Source organism: Magallana gigas, chromosome 4 (assembly GCF_963853765.1).
Source record: "Magallana gigas chromosome 4, xbMagGiga1.1, whole genome shotgun sequence".
NCBI classification, from domain to species: Eukaryota; Metazoa; Mollusca; class Bivalvia; order Ostreida; family Ostreidae; genus Magallana; species Magallana gigas.
Window position 1 is genome coordinate 24,751,267 of NC_088856.1, and position 23,541 is coordinate 24,774,807.

General features: G+C 31.6%; 2 protein-coding genes across 3 annotated transcripts; both read right to left on the reverse strand.

Moving 5' to 3' along the window:
* Window positions 1–1,703: 1,703 nt before the first annotated feature.
* Window positions 1,704–10,818, reverse strand: LOC105338072 (uncharacterized). 2 transcript variants are annotated; one of them, XM_066081729.1, is made up of 11 exons: window positions 10,689–10,816; window positions 9,304–9,346; window positions 9,014–9,133; window positions 8,732–8,838; window positions 8,370–8,634; window positions 8,113–8,258; window positions 5,811–5,861; window positions 5,619–5,706; window positions 4,246–4,392; window positions 3,912–3,944; window positions 1,704–3,732 (listed from the first exon to the last, which is right to left on the reverse strand). In XM_066081729.1, the coding sequence occupies exons 1-11, from the start codon at window positions 10,764–10,766 to the stop codon at window positions 2,990–2,992; spliced, it is 1,821 nt and encodes a 606-aa protein (XP_065937801.1). In that variant the 5' UTR covers window positions 10,767–10,816; the 3' UTR covers window positions 1,704–2,989. The 2 variants fall into 2 exon arrangements, with proteins under 2 accessions (XP_065937801.1, XP_065937802.1); XM_066081730.1 differs by lacking the exon at window positions 3,912–3,944 and having other exon boundaries at window positions 10,689–10,818.
* A 9,461-nt stretch (window positions 10,819–20,279) lies between these two features.
* LOC105338073 (uncharacterized) lies at window positions 20,280–23,087 on the reverse strand. The gene is made up of 7 exons (XM_034450312.2): window positions 22,969–23,087; window positions 22,669–22,788; window positions 22,125–22,213; window positions 21,409–21,826; window positions 20,693–20,832; window positions 20,524–20,574; window positions 20,280–20,361 (listed from the first exon to the last, which is right to left on the reverse strand). Exons 1-7 carry the CDS (start codon window positions 22,979–22,981, stop codon window positions 20,299–20,301), a joined length of 894 nt encoding a protein of 297 aa, XP_034306203.2. The 5' UTR covers window positions 22,982–23,087; the 3' UTR covers window positions 20,280–20,298.
* Window positions 23,088–23,541: the final 454 nt, after the last annotated feature.

A 23,541-nucleotide genomic window follows, 5' to 3' on the forward strand; every position in this document is an offset into this window, starting at 1 on the left:
TCATGTATATTTGACTGTATATTAACTTTGTTAAGCCAAAGACTTTCTTACAATTAACATAGTATAACCTCTGTCACAATTGCGTTGTTATTCTTTTGTCTTTAAGTGAAAGCGAAACAGTATTCTCTAACATTGTCCGCTCCTAAGCAAGTTTCTATGACTCTTTAATCAACTTGAAGGAATTATCATCACTGACTTCTGCTTCTATATATGCATGTTAAAAATATGTGTATGTATGTTATAGTATTAGAATAGAGTTTATATCACTATATAGTATTTAATAATGTTTTTCAATGACTTCATGCAGTTACTACAGTAACTGTTGTAAAACAGGGATCTTTTATTCTGATTGTTAGAAGTCCCCCTTTCGATTATGATTTGTATAATACAATGTAGATATGACATTATGTTTCAAGGAAGTCAACAATACTTCAAAATTTAGATAACAGGGAATCAGGCAATTTTAACTCGGTTTTACGAGTATAGTAGTAAATAACGCCCATTCAGTGATCACTTTGTAATATAAAAGGCGCCAATTACTTGATGTTTCAGTATTGGATTGCTTCAGGATTTCTTTTTGATTAGATAGGTCTTGCTTACATCTTGCTAATATCAAAGGTATTTCGAGAAAAAAAAAACATCAGCAATAAATAAGATTTAATAAAATTTGATAATGATAACGTTTCCTGTGCACCTTAGTACATGTACAAGTTAAAGTCTAGTCATATTGCCATAATAATCAAGCGTTTTCCTTTTTTGATAATTATATAGATGATATGATCCTTGAAAAAACTCGCTAATGCTTTGATTCGATGGAATATCATTTTCAAAATGGTACTTCTGATACTTTTTTCATTTGAATGATGAATGTTAAAGATAAAAATGTTTTAAATTCTGCAATATTTATTGATTTTTTCCTCTCATTGCAATCAATGTTTGATAGAGGTTATTGCCTTTCAAATGGTTTTTTTTTATTTTCATTATTATCTTAATCTTTTTTTAATATTTATATGCATTAAAAATAGTGAAACCTAATTGAGTTGTTACACCTATGAATTCGAACATCGACTAAAAATTAACATTGGATGCATAATATTGAAAAACTTTTAGGTCATTGTTTCGATGATGTATTCAAGAAAAATATATTAATTACATTTTTTATTTCAAAGTCAAAACATGGTTAGTGCTTCGAGCACGATTATATTGAATTCACACTAACGGTGGGGTCCATATCATTTTCCCTTGACTTAAAACTTATCATTATCAGGGCCCGCCGACACCAACTTTCCCAAAACAATACCCTGCCTGAAGTCTGAATGATGACCTCAACTTCATAAATTTTTCTTTTAAGGATTTGATTTCAGAGGTGAGAACTCAAAGTTTAGCTATTTGAAAAAAAAAAAAATGATGACGGTTTTAAACGAATCAAAATTGTTTTTTCACGAATATTGCTATAAGCAAGTATTATCGAAACATTTACTTTGTTTCATTTAGATCGTCAAGTTTTTTGTAGAACAAATTTTTAAAGAAAATGTTCAAGAACCGTCTCTAGACCTCATTAAAAAGATGTTATCTTTTAAATTCGGTCATTTAACATTTTAAAAAAAGTATTTTCATAATAAACGTAATTTCTATAAATATGATCTAGCCAACTCAAAATATAAATTTGCTCTAGTAGATTAATTATTTAATAAGGAATAAAATAGTTTTTCAAACTTAATTTATTTTTGTATTTATACATTGAACATGAAAATATGAACACATAACACTTGAAAATTAAACCAAATAAAGGAAAAAAAATGAGATTTTTACATTCTTAATGCACATCATGTCTAAGGAATATTGCAGCTGAACACATGGCAGTATATATAAAGCAAAATAACATTGATTTAATACGTAAAAATAATAACAAGGGCGTCAGAACAGGGGCGCCTTATAAAAACGACTGAACACGTCTTCTTGAGCTAGTGGAGTAATGCAACCAAGCTAGTAAGTGTTCTAAAACGCAAATAATTTGAAAATAAATGATTGTCGATATGACGTGACGAGGTCATGGTTAGGTTCCTCTTTTCCATCGTTAAAATTTTTCTTTGATTCTTTTGCTCGCATTTCTTTAAAGACAATGTCTTTATTTTTAAAAGAAATCTTCATCCGTTTAACTTATATATCTAAATGTTTCTACATTGAGGAGATGTCAAATATTTGAGACAATACTGTCATAAAACCTCCTCTTCATGCAGATATGAAGCTCAGAGAGACGTCATAAATATGAGATCAAAATATATTAAAAACAATTTTGTGTTATACATAAAAAATAGAATGATAACATTATTACACGATAAAAACTGAACATTGCGGTTTCTAATATAATGATTGAAAAATTATATTATTTATGAACATGTATGCTATACAAAATACAACTGAAAATATTAAAAAAACAAATATGAATGATAAACACACTTCATCATATGTTCATGTTGATATAAAAATATGTAATGACGTTGTAAAAATACTCAGTTATCATTAAAAAAATGAGACTCTGAATAAGCTGCTTTTAAGTTGACTAATAATTTTGAGACAATTGACTAGTTTGTTAAACGGATAATCGGTGTAAATCAATTTTCAATACACTTCATTTACTTAATGTACGTCTTTGGTTATACTGTATGCCGGCAGGGAAATATTCGTCCCGTTTTATTTTCGCTATGTTCGCCCTCGTTTCCAATGGGCGAATTTAAGACTGTACAAATTCCAACGTCTCATATATTTCGTTAAACACAGCTGTAATTCCTGGGTGAATTCAAGATGGCGAGAATTAAACGTTTGCAATTAAAAAAGGGCGAAAATAACATGGGGCGAAAATAACCCTGTGTACAGTTATGTAGTTTATTGCAAGTAAGAAATTCTGAGACAGACTCATATACATAAATAAAATTTCGCTGTGGAACTCATTATTTTGATTTTACGACATGAAAAATAGAAACAGATCTCAACAAATCATGTCATAGCCCAACAAATCACTCGTAACATCGATGTCAATGTCCGAATCGTTTTCGTTGCTTTCAGTTTGGCTAACAGGAACAAAATTACAATTTGTAGAAGGTATCATAGAGATAAACGCGCTTTCGATGTCCATGCTCTCCTTTGGATGTTTGCATATCAGACTTGGAGTCGGTTGACGAACTTTTCTGGCTTTAGATTTTTCGCTCCTCTTGATATTGTTGATAATACGACAGGCATGGCTAAACTGAAACCTTTCTTTTAAGTACAGATTGTAGGAATGAGTTTTGATGCAAGGAAACAACTCCCTACCTTGATGTGATCGCAATATGCCGTCACAGTAATTTTCGTCAAAACTTACCAAATGACAGGAATTCACGCAAAACCCTTCGTATTTCAAGCTCTTTATAAACTTATTCTTTATCAAAGCTATCGTGTATGCACATGTCTCTCCTTCACTATCCATTGAGGAATCAGCTTCTCTTTGCTTTGGATGATCGGTAATCATCCTTTTTAAAATCTCTCCCATCTGTTTTGTAACAATAAAGATGAAGTGGTTACAATCGCCGACAGTTTTTTCCAACCAGTCATGTCGACTCAACATATTTTCTTTAACGTTAGATGCAACAGTTACGACGTTTATCTTCGCTCCTTCCAATAAACTTACAAGCTGGGGAATACCGTTTTCGAATTCATTGACAGACACAATCATTGCTTTTGGATCAGAAGACACTGTAAAAAAGTACGGTAAATATAGGGCTACATTAAAACAAAATTAGGCATAATTGATATTTTTCGTTTATCCTTTAGATTAAAAAAAATATATAAAAGTTACTGAATTGGTTCATTTTGATTGACAAATAATTTGAAGGTAATTATGATTTAACAATTGAGCACAAGTATTACCTTACCATTGAATGATCTGCTCGGACTTTGATATTGTTCTATTTAAAAACATAGAATCATGTTATTATAAACAATATTTAACTGCAAGTCAAAAGGTCAAAACTACATTTTTAAAACTTTAATCTAATACGAATTCTTATAAATACAATGTTCATTTTCACGGTAAAGCTTTATGATATTTAGAAATTATAAGTACGTGTTTGTTACAAAGTATAATATTTCACGGTAAAGCTTTATGATATTTAGAAATTATAAGTACGTGTTTGTTACAAAGTATAATATTTTTCATTCACACACATTGAAAACTCAAAATGTACGTTATATTCATGGCATACATACTGTCATCTACTTCAATGATGTGTTGTAGTTTTCTTCGACTCCAACACAGGCAAATAATGAAGACAAAAAGAATACACATTGCGGTGAAAAGTATAACGAGAACGGCAACAAGTGTGCTGTCGACAGGGGCAGGGTCGCCTTCATTGGCTGAAAATAAAGTGACCATATTAACCAAATGCAAGAAAGCAAATTACTTTTCATAACTAATCAAAATCCGGAAGACGTATTTTAGGTTCTCAGTAAAGATTAATGATTATTTTAATATGGTTTTAGATAGGCTACTGAAAAAAAAACCCAAACCAAAATGGTCTTTGTAACTAACGCGATGAACATATTTTTTAACAAACGAATTGCTGGTTGCATAAACGATGTAGTGAAGAATCATTGCAGCATATAATAATTATATATATATATATATATATATATATATATATATATATATATATATATATATATATATATATATATATATATATATATAATAGAAAAAAATCGATACATTTTGTAACAACGAGTTTATGAACCTTAAAATTCATTAGCTTTTGTAAGATTTTGATTGTAGAAAAATGATTAACTGTTTTTAAATTTAGTTTTATGGATCATTTGTCTTAAACCTTCATTGATGCAATTGATCCGGAATGATTAGAGTCTTCTATTCAATCTATACTACTAAATTAAAATAATAGACTCGAATTTTTGGTCATTAATACCGATAAATCGGAAGAATGCTTTCTTTTGTTTTGAATATTCTAAACGTCATTGGTACTTGGAGATTACCAATTTGTATTTATTTTTTCTCAGTTAAGCTTCGCTAATTAATAATCAACGAAAATTATCAAAAAATCCCGGAAATCATCTGGATTTTTTGGATTTTACAGTCTTGCGCTTGCGCAATACAGTCACGCTAACGGGATCTTTAGTATATGTTTCCACAATATCCATATTTGTATGAATAAAAAGGTTTATTATGATGAATTGGACTGTTATTTTCAAGGCAACTTCATTTTAAAATTTTCTCCAAAATCGTTCCGGAGCGATTCTGCAATTTTCTGCTACATTACTGGTATAAGGAAGGTATTTTAACTGTGGTGAGGGCCTTTCCCGAAACACAGTCAGATTATTCAAACTAAGGAAAGTGTAGTGAAATTTAATAGTATTATTGTAGGCTTATAGCTTTGTTGTGTAAATGTCAATAATACAGTGTGTCGATGTACCTGTTTTGTAAATGTCCGATATGCAACATCAACCCGTGCACTCACGGTTCAAAGTCTAGTATATATAAATAATATTCTGTAATCAATTCATGTTTTTTTTCCAAATTTTGTTTTAGTCCATATCTAAAAGTATTTTAATCAAAAATTGAAAATACTCACGTTTATAACTTTCCCGAGTTCTCATATCCACTGATACATTACATGTACATGGACTTACGTGGGACTTTTTCCCGTCATAGATGAAAATCTTTAAAAAGAAAAATGTTTGATAATACTAGTAGTAATACAAAACGATTTGAATAGATTTAATATAGATATTCTACATTCTTATCATAGATAAATTTTACTTACCCTTGAATAATACTGCTTCTCTTCATCAAATCGTGTTACACAAGAAACAATCTAAAATAGAAATAATATTCAATTAATATATATGTACTTAGTATTTCTATTGACAATATATATATATTTTTTTACTAATAGAGAGAGATCAAAACAAATAAAACATTTTTTCCCAATGCATTGTATATAACAATGTCGAAGATTCCTGCTATATACTCGTCGGTTTAGTAAATAATAAATAACCTTGTCCAACATCTCAGTCCTGATAGAGATTGATTATGAAGAAAAAAACAATTAATATTTTTTTATTAATTTGATTACTATTAGTAATCTAAAATTCAACAAGGCTCGTGCCCTGTTTTTGTTTACATAGGTTCAATATACCAGTAAAAATCTGTTTAAAGCTGGTTTGTCTATCTTATTATTCATTTTAAGCATAAATAAACAGTTCCTAACGATTAAGACATTCATTTTAGGTCTAAAACTGGAAATTTTACTTCAACATTCAAAATGTTCAAAAGTTTTAAATTTCCAATCTAATGCCCGTTGGAAAGTGCATACTCAAGTTATACATTTAAAGCCTTGCAGTCGATAGGATAAACTCATCTGCTTATACTTAATCACTGTCTTTGTCGAGATGCATTAATAAAAATATATATATGTCTTTTATAAGACCAGGATTAGAATATGGGGATATAATTTGGGACAATTGCAATGATAGGGAATCAACTTTATTAGAGGATGTTCAAATTACAGCTGCTTGGATTATTACAGGTCTAAGAAATAACTCCTCCAGATCAAATTTGTATTATGAACTAGGGTTGGATAAGTTATCAGAAAGAAGGAAAGTCCATAAATTAATTCTGTTTTATAAGATGGTTAATGGTATGATGCCAGATAACTTACTAATTTTAATTACTTACTAATCTAATTTAGAACCATGCATTCCATCTGAAATCACTTATCCCTTGAGAAGTCATGATGGTCTTACTTTTGTCATTCCTCAAGCCAGAACTTCATCTTAATTAAACGTTTTATACCCTCTACAATAAGTTGTGGAATGAATTACCTCTGGACATCAGAGGTCTCCCATCTTTGACTTCTTTCTCATATTCAGTTAAAGGGGCATAGTCACGATTTGGGACAAAAATTAATTTTCTGACTTTAATGTTTACAATACTTCAGTAAAGCTTTTTAAATATTCAACCAAATTTGAGTGTCATTCGTTGAGTTATAAGCGAATTACAGAGCTTACAATTCTTTTGTTTATTTACACAAAGCTTTTGTTTACATTTTTAATGTTGAAGTAAAATTTCCAGTTTTAGACCTTAATGAATGTGTTAAACGTTTGGAACTGTTTATTTATGCTTACAATGAATAAGAAGAGAGACAAATCAGCTTGAAAAAAGATGTTTTATTGGTGTTTTGAACTTATCTGAACAAAAAACAGCACACGAGCAGTGATTACATAACAAAGAAATGTAAGCCCTGTATCTTGCTGATAAATCAACAAACGACTCTCGAATTTTATTTGATCATTAGAAATGTAGTCTTAAATCATTGTAAATAAAAAAAAGAGAAAAATAAAATTTGACCAGAATCTTGACCATGCTCTTTTAAGAAACAATATTTCAAAACTCCAAATTAACTTTTTAATTTGGGAATCGTAGAGAAAATATTATATATTGTCAATTAAGACGCAAAACCTAGAAGTTTAAATGGTGCCCTTTTTGATAATTCAATCTGTGAAAATTGTGGTTATACTGAAAATGCTGACTATTAGAAATACAATGTACTTTACTGAAGCATGGTAAACTGTTAACAAAAATCGCGACCATGCCTTTTTAAGAGGGCTATGTGGTCTTGACTATTTTGGGACTATATTTATCTCCTTTAGAAAATAGGGGGGCTGTATATAAAGATATAAGAAATATGCACATTATCTTCTGTGGAAGTAGGAGGCTGCATATAAAGATACGCAAAATATGCGCTTTATCTCCTTTAGAGGGACAACTGTGTAAAAAGATATACAAAATATTTAAAGTTTTTAGCTTAAATTTCAAGAAATTTCTTTACTAAATATCACTTACTGACTAATTATAACTTGAAATTAAAGTTGGATCTAACGGTTAATTTTTTGACCATCCAGTCTCCTCAATTGCATACTGCTGTTGTTCATTTCAATACAGCGCCAATATTTACAAACATAAATGATACATTAAAAAGAAGAACATGTATTTTAAATAGAAATACTTTTTTTTTTCAAAATCAAATAATATATTTAACCACTATCATATCACGAAAGACTTACTTTGCCTTTTTCAGTCTTGTTTCCTTCGGTGAAGTGGGCATCAGAATCCATCAATCCACATTCAAATACGTTTTTATTTTCTTCGTTCGACCACCAGAACGTTATTGTTTTCGAAGTAAAATTCACAATACAATTCTTTTCGCTACCTTTTAATATAATTTACCATGACATTTTATAAAGCAATTAAAAAGTCCCTACAATGATTAAATGAGAATTCGATATCTGCATTGATCTTACATGAGGTAATAACATCATACCTTGATCAGATCGTTTCATCTTATTTTCTTTTGGTTCGCTTTCGTTTGATTTTGATCTCATTTGTTGAGAAGAGATTGTCTTTATTTCTGACATATGTCTGGTAGTTCTTCTGCTATGACTTCTATCTGCGTGACTTTTCTTTTTTCTCTTTTGCTTTTTTGATGGCTCAGATTCTAAAGCAATAGTGATGTTGCTTTTGCTTGCAGACGTTGACATTTGTAAACAAGACAAAATAACCAGCACCTCCTTGTCTTTTTGTACCGTCTTTTAAAAAGAAATAACGCTTTTGGTTAAAATCAAAATTATGTCAGTTTGTTATATTACTCCATGTTCAAAACAACCATATTATCAGTTAATTTACCTCTTTCTTTTGTATCTTCACGATGTATCTCCATGGTAGATTGTTTTTCTTAACCTCCATGGTTATAAACTGCAGATTTTGTTTTGTACCTGGCATGCCATTGGTAACTTCAAACGATAACAAGAACAAAATAAAGTAGATATAAGCAGTTTACATGTATAAGTTTTATCTGTTACATTACAATTAATCATACTGCTCTTATCACTTTAGTTCTGCTAAGTCAATTGATTTTCAAGCAAGGTTAAACGAAGAGTCTTAATTGTTATTTTGGCATTGTCTCACCTTTTCTAATGTTTATCTGAATATTTTCATTGCTGTTGGTATGCTTGGGCTCTGTCGTTACATTGTAAAATTTCACGGAGATTTTTCCATTATTTGTATAAGGCTGTATCATTTGTTTATCTAAATGATAAATAGAACATGCATTTAATAGTGCAGTGTTTTGATTAACAACATCTCTTTTAATACAAATTCAATAAATCAATAAAACTGGTTGGGTTTATTGAAAATAAGAAACATTTTCTAAATGAAACAAATTCAAAACAAAATGCACATTAAATTCAGAGCCATACCTATACTTTTTTTGTCGACACGACAGGATCCAGTGTTTGTGTTCTGAAATAGATAAGAAAGCAATCGTTATTATAGTGGCTCTGTGCATTATAAACATTGCAAATAAACTGCATCAGGCTCATTAGACCTATAATCAATTTTTTCAATCAAATTATATAATATACACATGCAAAATATTTTTTCTATAGTTAAAGGCTATTTGTAAAAAATTGGCTATATACATCTGTTAATCTTGATTTAACACTTTGAACGAATAACCTGTATCATTATTTCACTAATATGGGTGATCAGTATATAATCTATCAAAATATGTTTTCTTATGTAATCATCAATTTTCCAGTCAACGTTAAAGTGTTTTTCATCTTTGACAGAAGAGCTTGAAGATCAAACACACGTTCTTTTTTTAAATAACGTTATTCTGAATTCGGTTATTGTTGCTGTATTCTACTTCAAACAGGCAAATACTAAAGAAATCAAGCTATTTCTTTAATATTACAACACAAATACTGGAAAACTTTAAATAAAACTTCCCGGATAAACATCAACTACAGGTAGCGTTTGCCAATCTTTGCACCAGAATTACCTGACCTCGGATACTAATTTAAATATTGACCTGCATTTTCCTGTTTTATGTCAAAAGGACGCCGTGTGTAAGCGCTTTTTCACGTCGCCTTGTGGCATAAAACATTATTATGCATTGCAAGGAGATATTGTTACCAAACGTAGACTGTATTTTAAAGAACATTTTGTGTATTTTATATTACAGTGTAACAAACTTGAAAAGCTAAAATAAATGTACTTTTCATATGGTAAATGCATTTTAGTGTAGTGGATGCCAATAGCGAGGAAGTACTGGTAGTGGTGTCAGTAGGAGAAGAATCAGTTAAACTTAGTTTTAAATTAAGAAATGCAATATTGAAAATGTGTTTGTTTATTAAGGAGTAATTAAAAAGGTACGAAACTTTACACCAAGAGTTAGTTCAACCAAAGAGTTACTAAACTTGTTTCCACAAGGACCACTAAAGGAGCATTATACCAAGAAATATTGATGAATATTCTGAACATGTAAATCAACAAACTTAACATTTTTTTTATGTTTTAACTGCTGTCATCGATTGTTTCTACTGCTTACATTAAATCTGAACCATCTCCATGCACCACTTCTTCTTTCATTTTACACATATATACATCTGTGCTACATCTGTTGATACTACTTCTAATACTAATACACCTATTCTTCTACTACTACTACTACTGCTACTACTACTACTACATATATTCTACTACTACTACTACTACTACTACTATAATTACTACGGTACTACAACTGATATTTCCAAAAGGCAATTTTCCAACTAAACAAACGTAAAAGGAAATCTCTTACCTGTATAGTACACCTGGGCGTCTCGCATGCTTCAGTTAACACCGAGATAAAAGACAGCGTCAAGAGAATAATAATCATGTCTGCACGCTATAACGACATAATCAATAATGATACACGGCAAAACGAGAATTTCCTCATATTCTGAAATATTTCCTGCTTATTTGCATATTCAAAGACCCGTTGTTATCAATGCAACCAATGCGAGTTGAAATGAAATATCCTGTAGCAACTACCAGCCATCTTTTACAAAATTATCCCCAGCTGTGAGATGATAAGTATCATCACAACTTGATTGTGTGCACATAATTAATACTCTAATAAGTCAAATTTAAAGGACTAGGGCAAATGTATCATAGTCAAAATGATACTGATCTCGATTACTCATTTATTTAACATTTTTTCAATTAAACGTAAACATCCTTACTAACTTCAGAATTCGGGTTTTTGTTATACTGCATCTTAAGTCTTCATGATAGCATTAGTAAGTTATTATTCTTTAAATGCTACTCTATAAAACATTTTTTTGGCTTAATATTGGGTTGTTGTTTTGTGCATGCATCTATAACACTGAAACATTTATTTTATCACGTATTGAACCCCCAAACAATTTTTAATTGAAGGGGAAAAATTATAGGTTGAGTGAAGTTTATTGTCAAATACAGAAATACAAGAAAATTAAAGCACATAGGACTGAGAAACGCTATCAAATTGAGTAAAAAATCAGACAAACATGACTTCTTCTTTTTTACAAATCGGCGCTTTGAGTCGTTTTGTCACCTGTAAACAGACGCTACGGAAGAGTTTCGATTGATGTCAAGGTCTTTAAATACTTCCCTTTACCTGTCAGCTAAGCTACCCGATAACATCGGGTTTTTTTTTTACGAAGTCGGGTTTTCCTTTTTTGTGTGTCGTGTTAACCGATTTAAAAAAATAAAAACCACATCTTTAAATGGAGATAGTTTCTATGTTTTTTTTAAACTCGTAACAATTTCTTTTTCTGGCGTTTAAAAATGTTTTATAACACGAAGCATACAAAGACGACGAAACTGTATATACATTATCCTCCTGATGTTGATATTTGCAAAGTGTGTATCAGAGTCATAGTTTAACATTATCACATTTAAGTGAGCATATACTTTTCAGCATTTCAAAAGAAAAACCCGTTTAATCGGAGTTATTTCAGATCAATTGATCTCATCTGGGTTTTCATCTCTGCCATATTACTAGATCTTTGTAATTATTGAACACAATTTATGGATAATAAAGAAAATTTAAACAACCTTTAAGATAGCATTATTTTATGTGTAAAATTTTAAAGGTGTACAATTATTACTTTTTCTTTTTTGTTATTTCTTATAATTAGTACTCCTACAAAGCTTCATTTTATCATAACGTCGTAAAAGCACAATGGCAATTCTCTCCTACGGAACAACGGAAAATAATTTTAACTCTATTTTATTGATATTGTTCATTGGTTTAAAAAAATCGTAAAAGGTCAAGGCGTCCAAAGGGGGGGGGGGGGGGCACATTTTTGCAATGATATTAATACATAACTATACCAAAGACCTTTTTTATTTGTTTGTCAAAATCTTTGATAAATCTAGCCCCCCCCCCCCTTCCGACTTTCAATTTGCTTCCGACGCCACTAAAAAGATAAAAAAAACTGTACTCTACATGAAAGCGCAGAAATATGCATGCACAATGATAACTAAAGTCGGCCTCCTTAAGTTCCTATCCAGGAAATTTTGGAAATTTCCTTATAGTGTGTAATAAATCTTTCCTCATGGAGACAATAGTATTTTTCCGGGTTAAAAGCTTTTGTGTTTCTGTCGTATCTTATATCCGTTCGTAGTTGATAACGTGTTCGTCAAATATATCTATCATAATTTCTTTATTATATTATTTTTTTTTCTAATTATTCAACTACAACAAATATCTTATTTTCAATCAAATTTTGAAGAATATTGCGATCTCAAAAACAAAAGCATAACTGCATGCCTTGTACTTAAATGCCTATCTTTTTTCTCATGATAATTATGCTTTCATTAAAAATCTTCTCAAGAACTACAATGGTACAGCATCCTTCATTGCACAACATAAAATCGTACGAAGAGGACCTAATAATATTTTTATTTTTCAACTGATAAACAAATAGGTGTTCTAAAAAAAGCCTAAGATTTACTTCTACTTCTAGTTACATTAGTATATTTATGCGGACATTTTATTAAAGTAAATATTAAACATTTGTCTACAAAATGACCACCAAATCAATGCCATGACTCCACGAGAGGTACCGTAATGTACAATACCGAGATGTACAATAAAACTTTTATAAAAACTACCCTCTATAGAACTACTAACCAATGATTTGTGGCACGCACATGTGTGGAGATATTCTGATTTAGTGTAGATATGATATGGTGATAGTTTTATTGTCAACTTGATATTAACAAAGGGGTTTGGAACTATAGCTGTAAGTTTGTAGGAAGTGTAAATCCAACATTAGAGTTTTATGTAACTTAGAAAATACAGAAAGCGTAACTAAAAACTAACGTGAAATATCTTACCCATTGGCCTTTGGGTTTTTTAGCATTACATGTATTAAAAAACACAAAATGTGTCTAATCAGCTGAATTAAAGAATCTAAACCGTTCACTCATAAAATATCCAACTATTTAATTGCACGACTGCAGACATATTGCTATCCACTTTGTACTATCCATTTTGTAATATCCACTTAAAACTACCCATTTATTACTACCCACCTATATAGCTAGTCTCACAGTTTCATCAATGAAGAACATTATTTTTATAGATTGTAAATATTCCGGGACAGGACTGCAATGTGAGTCTGATAGATGATACATACTCAAAGATAATATTGAAATAACAAACAAAAGTGACGTCTTTTTCGGTCTTGATGAAGCGAGTGTTTTGTTGGTACATGTTTCGCAATATGATTTGGTCAAAGAGTAAAAAATGATTTGCACAAATACAAATACCCTTCTGCGTTCATTCATTCTTCGAGTGTTTTAAAATTTATACTGTCAAACTTTCTTATTCATATAATGCAAAATTGATATATTTAATAGAAGATTGTTAAATGCTACATTTTAAACAAATACATAAACGTATAGCAGAAAACGTTTCAAATACAAAGAATGCTTTCATCATTCATTGTATCTCCGATAGTTAATCTCAGCTTAAAGCATTATGAGCTGCAATTTTCATGCTGAATTTGTTTTTGTACGCAAATGTTATTTTCTACTAAAATGACAAAAATATCATGGTTTTTAAATTTTTGTTAGCCTTATTTTGTGGTAAAAGCCGTAAAGAGGCCTTAATTGAAGCAAAAATGAATTATTGTAGTCCTGTACAAAAACTGATCTACTATATCTTCCTTAGAAGAGAAATCTTTCTACTAACAAAAACTAATGATTTTTTCAAATCTTATTTATCATAAAAGTTTAAGTTACATGCAGACTTTACATACTAGCAGGTTTTTGAAGCAAAATAAAATTCTAAAAAATACAGATCATATTGCTTTAAACTATTATTCCTCTTCTTCGTCTGGAAACATCAATAAAGCCTCACTTATTAATACTATCAAAAGTAAAATCTAACTGAAGCAATGCTTTCCTTAACAAAATCAAACAATTAACCATTGCAGTTGTGTTGATATGTTATAGACCTAAATGCTTTGTTTTACTTTTACGTGATAAAAATTAAAGGTATAATACATTGCACTTCTCAGTACACTGAGTTTATTCATTTTCAGATACAGATACAGATTCGGTTACCTTGAAATATGTCCTGTTTTCAAATGATAAAGTCAAAGCACTACTTCCTAGTTTACCAAAAAAAGTTACCTAATGGCATTGTGCTGTTGGTTGCGAAAGGATCACACACTTTTAAAATCGACGGTATCAAGAAAGGACAATTTATAGATATTCAATAATAATAAATTATAATAGTATTAATAAGGTGCATATTTAATGTATTTTAGATACTAGGGGTTAAAACTCATCCATAACAGTGAATACAAAAGGGCAGGTTGAAAACCGGTGTTGTATAGATTGACTTACACAATATATAATAAAACTTTCACTAGAAGACTGGTAATATAGTGAGTTCCCCCACACCCCCGGACAGTCTGGCTACAGTACCGATCAGACCCAACCTAACACCAGAGTAAACCCCAACTAAACCCCGGGTTTACTTTGGGTTTACTTTTTGAAAATGTGGGTCCACTCGGGTTTTACTTTGGGTTTACTCGGGGTTTACTTTGGGTTTACTCGGGGTTTACTTTGGGTTTACTCGAGAATTGCTTTTGGAATCAACTATACACACTGGAGTGTGAAGCAGACCTGTATTTTATCTTACCATCCTATTGCCTGTGATTCCTGCCCCTTGTATATTCCGATTACACATGTAGCGTCTGCTTTCAAGGTATACCTCTGATCGGGGTTTACTCTCTGTGTCCACTCTGGGTTTACTTGGGGTTTACTCTGGGTTTACTCTGGGTCCACTCTAGTAAACCCAGAGTAAACCCAAAAAGTAAACCCAGGGTTTAGTTGGGGTTTACTTTCTGTTAGGTTGGGTCTGATCGGCACTGTATGTAGTGAAACTTTAACTAGGAAGAATGGGTGTAAGACCACGTTATTAACCTTCTGACGATTAGTGGGCGTTGACCAAACTTTTACACATTGTCAACTTTGAAATTATATCTTTTTCTTCACTTTTTAAAAAATACATACAGTACCGATCAGACCCAATATCAAGGAAAGTAAAACCTAACTAAACCCTGGGTTTAATTTCTAGGTTTACGCTTGGTTTACTTCGGGTTTACTAGAGTGGACCAGAGTAAACATAGAGTAAACCCAAAGTAAACCCAGAGTGGACACAGAAAGTAAACACGGTTAGAAGTATACCCTTGAAAGCAGACGCTAACTGTGTATTCGGAATATACAAGGGACAGGAATTTCATGCAGTATGATGCTTTACACTTCAGTGCGTACAGTTTACCTCAAAGGCACTTTCCAATTAACCCAAGTAAACCACAAGTAAACACTAGATAAACCCCGAGTGGACCCAATTTTTCCCTCACTCACTACTATTCTTACTCTTACCTACGAATTTACATTCCCACGAACGCATATAAAAGCATTTGTTGAATATCTATTGTAAATTATCCCGAACTTGCTACCAACTAAATTACGAATACAACAAGAGGCCCATGGGCCACATCGCTCACCTGAGGAACAATAGGTATGATAAAGTCAGCTTAATGGAGTCATAATACAAACAATTGGACAATGTACAATAATACATGTAGATCTTGTATAGATAAAATCCCTTTTCCCCCTTGGAACTCGGATAGCCCTGATTGCTGCCAATATTTACAAGAGCAGACTTTAATCACCGCTCCTGCACATATATAGGGACTCAACGTTACGCAGGCATGAATTACCGCACACCTACACAACTCAACAGGTACCAACGTTAACGCAAGCAGCTCAACCTAACGCAAGCAGGGAGTGCCACACACGCGCTAGAAAGGCCAGAACACCAGCAGGGATGACCATACACTAATGCTCCGCCGCAACCACCACCAATACAAGCACGTATGACCGCACACTGGTATTATTGGGATACAGGGCAGGAATGACCGCACACTCTGAATTGTAGGTTAGAAAACACGAAGATTAAACAGAGCAGGGATGTCCACACCCTCAATCAATCCGTACCTGATCAAGTTTAACCCCAAACAGTTGCTCATCATAATGCAATAGACACTGTCCCTATATATGTGCCGGCCTAAAATAATTCATAGTATCGAAAAATTGGAAATCAAAAATAAACAAACTAATCCGGCCTAACCCAAAACTACTTATGCAGAACAACTTATATACATTGAATATTTATTATTGTATAAAAATAATCATCACAATAATTGGTTAACAGTGGATGCATTAATTAAAATAATCAAGAATCAATAAATCAAGGGCAATAACTCAATACAGTAATACAAAAAGATTCTAATGAAAAAATAGCTGCCTGCTTCAATTTTATAGTCATATCACATGTTGAGTATTGCAGTTCTCAAAAAGATCCTTTACAATTGTTTATACATGTATATGGGATATTTAGCTACATCAAACTCTGAACCTTCTCGTGAGGCCGAAGAATTGTCCTGGAGCCAAAGCCTTTAACAATTATAAAGAATCATCTTGCTGATTAGTTTCTGAGAAGAAGATTTTTAAAGATTTACTCTATATATTCCTATGTAAAATTATAACACCCCCCCCCCAATGTGGCCTCACCCTACCCCCAGGGATCATGATTTTCACAACTTTGAATCTACACTACCTGAGGATGCTTCTACACAAGTTTCAGCTTTCCTGGCCGATTAGTTTCTGAGAAGAAGATTTTTAAAGATTTACTCTATATATTCCTATGTAAAACTTCGACCCCCCATTGTGGCCCCACCCTACCCCCGGGGGTCATGAATTTCACAACTTTCAATCTACACTACATGAGGATGCTTCCACACAAGTTTCAGCTTTCCTGGCTGTTTAGTTTCTGAGAAGAAGATTTTTAAAGATTTACTCTATATATTCCTATGTAAAACTTCGACCCCCCATTGTGGCCCCACCCTACCCCCGGGGGTCATGAATTTCACAACTTTCAATCTACACTACATGAGGATGCTTCCACTCAAGTTTCAGCTTTCCTGGCTGTTTAGTTTCTGAGAAGAAGATTTTTAAAGATTTACTCTATATATTCCTATGTAAAACTTCGACCCCCCATTGTGGCCCCACCCTACCCCCGGGGGTCATGAATTTCACAACTTTCAATCTACACTACCTGAGGATGCTTCCACACAAGTTTCAGCTTTCCTGGCTGATTAGTTTCTGAGAAGAAGATTTTTAAAGATTTACTCTATATATTCCTATGTAAAACTTCGACCCCCCATTGTGGCCCCACCCTACCCCCGGGGGTCATGAATTTCACAACTTTCAATCTACACTACCTGAGGATGCTTCCACTGAAGTTTCAGCTGTCCTGGCTGTTTAGTTTCTTAGAAGAAGATTTTTGAAGATTTACTCTATATATTCCTATGTAAAACTTCGACCCCCCATTGTGGCCCCACCCTACCCCCGGGGGTCATGAATTTCACAACTTTGAATCTACACTACCTGAGGATGCTTCCACACAAGTTTCAGCTGTCCTGGCTGTTTAGTTTCTGAGAAGAAGATTTTTAAAGATTTACTCTATATATTCCTATGTAAAACTTCGACCCCCCATTGTGGCCCCACCCTACCCCCGGGGGTCATGAATTTCACAACTTTGAATCTACACTACCTGAGGATGCTTCCACACAAGTTTCAGTATTCCTGGCTTTCTGGTTCTTGAGAAGAAGATTTTTGAAAATTTCTCGAAATTTTTCATTAATTTCTAATTATCTCCCCTTGAAAACGGGTGTGGCCCATAATTTTCACAACTTTGAATCCCCTTTGTCTAAGGATGATTTGTGCCAAGTTTGGTTGAAATTAACCTTGTAGTTCTTGAGAAGATGTTGAAAATGTGAAAAGTTTACGGACAGACGGACAGACGGACGGACAGACGGACGACAGACAAAATGTGATCAGAATAGCTCACTTGAGCTTTCAGCTCAGGTGAGCTAAAAACCATGAAAATTTTGACTACCCACGAACTTTGACCCCCATGAATAAAACTGACTGCACAGTATGGTTCAATATTGTTTAAGAAAAGTAATCAATGAATAACGAATTATTTAAATAAACGATATCTTGCAAAAAATTCACAGGTCAGAGAATGTGTTGTATGCTATTACTTACTTTAAAACACTTTATTTTGTTTAAACGAAGTAAAATTATTAAAATAAATTTTTCTGTCAACAAAGAAATAATGGTTAACATGGTTTCCATCATAAATACAATACTGATTCATTTCATTAGTGTACGCAAAAACATTTTGATATTTTTAAAAACAATTTTTTTGGTTATTGGTTTTGTTAAATTATAGCTGAGAGGACGTCTTTTTGCAAAACAAAAATTGAAATTAAATTAAATATTTGAAACAATAAAATGCACTTTAAAAAATTGGTTTGTCATTATTTCATTGCAATATTTTTCAGAAGCGTGTTAAGATTTTATTCAAGGTCAACGCCATAGATAACCACAAAACAACCATGAAAACAGTCCTTTAAATAAATAAATGAAAAAGTAAAAAAAAAACCACACCATACAATTAAAGTTCTCCCGTTAAGAAACAAAAATATTTTTTCTATTCTATTAAAGCTTAGTTAATGTGCTGCTAAACGTAAAATGAGTTCTCAAAACATATCTTCAAAACCTATTTTATTTCAACGATAATTCTCATCAAACAATGACATACAATAGAAACAATTATTTTCATGAAATATTTTGTTTTGGTGTACACCAATAAAGATAAATTAAATATATTTTAAATAATTTAGGACTGGTTCGTGAGGATTACTTTATAAACTATGACATAGTTTACTGTGCCTATGTAAGAGAAAATACTGAGATGAAATATATGTCTTCAGTCTAAGCAGTCTGGGCTTTCAACGTAAGTGTATAAAATAGCAATAACAATAATAATAGAAAGTTAAAAAAATTAATGAATTGTATATACATTTGCACATTCTCTTGATTAAAAATGCCTTTCAAAGAACAGCCATGTCAAACATCATTTGCTTGTAAATATATACATATAATAAGTATTTAATTGGTACCTTTTGTACCATATACATCTGTATATAATTATTGAATGAATAAATCAATCAAATTGAGTCAACAAAACATTGCTACATGTTGTATTCATAAGTTTATAAATCAACGATACTCTAGGAATCGAACATTGCTAAATGTTGCCTTTGAAGGCAGTTATAAAAGAAATGAATATATTCAATAGCTGACAAATGATCAAAATTTGGTTTTTGGCAGTACATGTAGCTGTATGAACACAAGTTTTTTGAAAGAAAAAAAGTTTAAAAAATAAAAAATCGGTAGATGTAAAAATAGTTATATGATTGACATGCAAAATGATAGCCGAGTCCACTGATACTCCCACCTATACTCCTTGAAGATACTGCATCTGTATGTTTTTTCTGTGAAATGAAAAAAAACCAATTTTACTATAACTTTAACATGCACTATTTACTGATAAAAAAACTGAAAATCATATGATTCAAATTTATCCCCCATAATTTACCATTTTTTAAGTGTTTCAGGTATATATTAATTTTTTTATTTTTTTTTTAGGAAAGTTGATATAACGTGATATATGTATATTTTTTCGTATTTATTTGATTTATTTGTATTTATTGGCAGTATATGACGTCAGAAATGACGCAACAGATATTTTTTTATTCAATCAAAATCAGCCAAAAAATAAAACTAATTATCATAATACTTCATCATCAAATTGTTGAACTTTGAATATATAAGTAAAGCATTTTTAATAATGCAAAATCAGATATTGAAGTATTGCTCAATAGCTAGCTTTATATATTGTACTTGCATACTTGTTTTCAATACTCACATGTAATATGAGCCTCCACTCATTTCTTCTTAAAAGCACATGGACTTACAAATGATTTCATACGTCTATGGTAGTAATAAATCTGTAATATAGACTGACAGATATTAACTGTTTAAAAATAAGCTTTCATGACAAAAAATCACATGAATTATAGATACCACCACTTACCCATGAAATATAACTGTTTTAAGAATTAACTTAAAATTCTCACCAAAATATGCAAATTATAGAAACCAACACTTACCCGTGGATAATAGATTTCCGTTTTCTTGTAAGGCGTAAGACAAGACACAATCTAGAGTACAAAAACATGCCAATTAGATTCTTTTAAATCCAATTTAAAGACAAAACAATAGTCTTTCCAACATTCTTCCATTGACAAAGGCTTTTCTGATAAGGAAAGCGACTCTTACATTTCCATTTTCAATTATCTTTCCAACGATCAACTCTGACGCGTTGTTCATAATTCCACATGATTCTATTTGAATATTTTGGTCTTGTTTGTTCCACCAAAACGAAGTAGTTCTTTTATGGGTATCTACTATGCAGTTTTCTGAAATATTAAGTAAAGAACATTTCAATTGTTTGAAACAATCTCCAAAATGAAAAAAACGATCGAATAAACATTATAAGGAAATAGCAAGTTGGACGTAAACTACTTCTGTACATAAGGAGGTTGGGTGGTTAACAAATTAAACATTTATATTTAGATCTTCAATAAAAAAAATTTTCTAGAAACTATTTTTTAAGCTAAAAACTGTTGTTTTGGTGAATAAAGTTAATACATATATTAGCCTTGGATGCTTAATGCTATCATTTTCAGATTTCTTCATTTTAAGGACGTTAATGTAAATATTGTGGAATCATTTAATTTCGTGGGGGTCAATTTTCGTGGATTATACGATTTTTGCTTATTCGTGGGGATGTACATGTAATTTCGTGGATGCATCGGTTTTCAGTTCAGTAGGAAAACTTAATATTTTATAATTAGTTTTTGTGGAGGATGTAAATTCGTGAGTGAGGGCTACCCATGAATACCACGAAAATCGAGCCACCTTGAATTCTAATGATTCCACAGTAAAGCCAAAAATAGCAACAACCATCCAGTCCCCTTTATACAACAGCTTACCCTTTGGTAAAATCTGTTTTTCGTTTTTAGGCGTTGAATACATGATTTTTGTTTGACGATTATCTGTTAATTCTCCTCTAGAATTTTTAATATTTTTTCTTTTGTTTTTCCTCCTTCTCCTTCTTCTTTTTCTTCGACATATGCATCGCATATTTTCTTTATTATTGAACCTTCTTTTCCTTTGACACAAGCGATGGTTTTTTGTAGTGACTGTAATCGCCATCATTTGAGGGTTTGTTTTAAATATGATCAGTAAACATTCGTGGTTTTGTAATTTGTATTTTCGTCTGCCTTGTCGATTTTTGGTTGGCTTTATTCTCGTTGGGTTTTTAACCCTCAGCGCAATTGTCATGTTAACTCTTTGGTCAGACATCTTTAAACAGGAGACATGAACTTCCATATGACTCTCATCAAATGGCTGTTGGAAACATAAAAGGTAATTTCTTAATAAGCTTTAAAATGATGACTGTACTCAAAATAACAACAACAACAAATTCAAACAGAAGAACCAAAATTTATCATTTGAATATACATATGTTTATATTCAACTCGAAATGGAAAATGCAATGAAAAAAAGCTAATGCACCGATTATAAACTGTACTTAACCACTATTAAAAATACATTATCTTAACTCATATGTTTACTAAGGTAACTATATTACAGCAAATAATTGAAAATTAAATTTCTATCCTGTGTTTAACTGTTTTTTTTTTACCTTTGTGTTGTTAATCTTAACAAGATATTTCCACGATAGACTGTCTTCATATATTCCTATCGTTATATATCGGAGATTTCGTTTTGTGCCTGAAAAAGAAAAAAAATTCAGCAAAAATTAAAACGTTGTATTTTATAAAAATTGAATTTACGTTTCCAAAAACACTCTAAAAGACAATCTCCGTAGATTGGTTGCCACAATTTAAATGATTAAATAGAAACACCCCTTATCTAGGTACAGTGGCGTCAGAAGCAAATTGAAAGGTTGGGGGTGGGGGTAGACTAATCATCAGAAATCTTGACAAGCCAAAAAAAAAACCCACTAAAACTATTTCCCAAAGTCATGAAAATTAAAATCGGAGGGGGGGGGGGGGGTATGATGTAGCTTCATATATGATAGTGATATATTATAATATAGGTTTTCGTTTTCAATATTACTATTACTATTTTATTTTTTTTAAGGTAACTCTAGGATCAATTGTTAGCCTCCCATCCCATTCCGACGCCTATGAGGATATATAACTAGAAATCAATGACTGTCTCACCTCTTTCTATACTAAGCTGTATTTTTCCAAGTCTTTGTTTTGCCTGCGTGCTCGTTGTTACGTTATAATACTTTATAGACAGCTTACCGGTATACTCATAGGGCTTTACCCTGTGTATATCTGAGTAATAAAATCGTAACGTTAAAATATTTGAGTACAAATATCAGTATAAAAATACATAGCTTTAAACAAAATGCATGTCTATCATTAGAATGAAAAATATAACATACTAGATATTGAGAGTTATTTAATATATATAATGGATGATTTAATGAACTGTTTATATATCGTTGTAAATACCTCTTCTCTTCATGTAACAGTTTCCATGATTAGTATTCTATAAATAATAAGAAAAAAATAAATTAAATTATACATGTAGGAATGATTTAAGACATAGCGCTAGACTAGTACGTGTATATGAAATGCCAATGCAATGGCATTTTTGCAACTTGACTTTCAGTCGCTGTCCATCATACGTATCTAGGGCTGATATACAACGAGTTTGGGTTAGTATGGGATGCGATATAACAACATGACATTTATGTCATGTAATAATCTATATATCATAAAATATTTCACTGCATAAACCCTTTAATTTTGCTATCTGGCATTTCAAATGTAAAAATTAGCAGCGTGTTTTTACGAGCTAGAACTCTTACATACACATTCAACATTTGGCAGCACAGGCTCATAGCATCTCCATGTTAATTCAATTTTTTGTATATAAATTTCAGAAAAATCTTTGCTGCGCAAAAAAATGAAAAAGGGGGGGGGGGGGGGAGACAGCCCCTTTCCCCAAAGATACGTGCATACACGTTTTATTATTCGTGCGTCAATATACACATTAAGACATTGGGTTTCAGAGTCAAAGTC

Coding starts and splice junctions, on each gene's coding strand:
- LOC105338072 (XM_066081729.1), bottom strand. CDS start 10,766: ATGATTATTATTCTCTTGACGCTGTCTTTTATCTCGGTGTTAACTGAA. Junction 9,347..10,688: donor CGCCCAGGTGTACTATACAG/GTAAGAGATTTC, acceptor TATCTATTTCAG/AACACAAACACTGGATCCTG. Junction 8,839..9,013: donor TCAGATAAACATTAGAAAAG/GTGAGACAATGC, acceptor TATCGTTTGAAG/TTACCAATGGCATGCCAGGT.
- LOC105338073 (XM_034450312.2), bottom strand. Junction 20,833..21,408: donor AAAACAGATTTTACCAAAGG/GTAAGCTGTTGT, acceptor TTAATATTTCAG/AAAACTGCATAGTAGATACC. Junction 20,575..20,692: donor AGATAATTGAAAATGGAAAT/GTAAGAGTCGCT, acceptor TTTGTACTCTAG/ATTGTGTCTTGTCTTACGCC.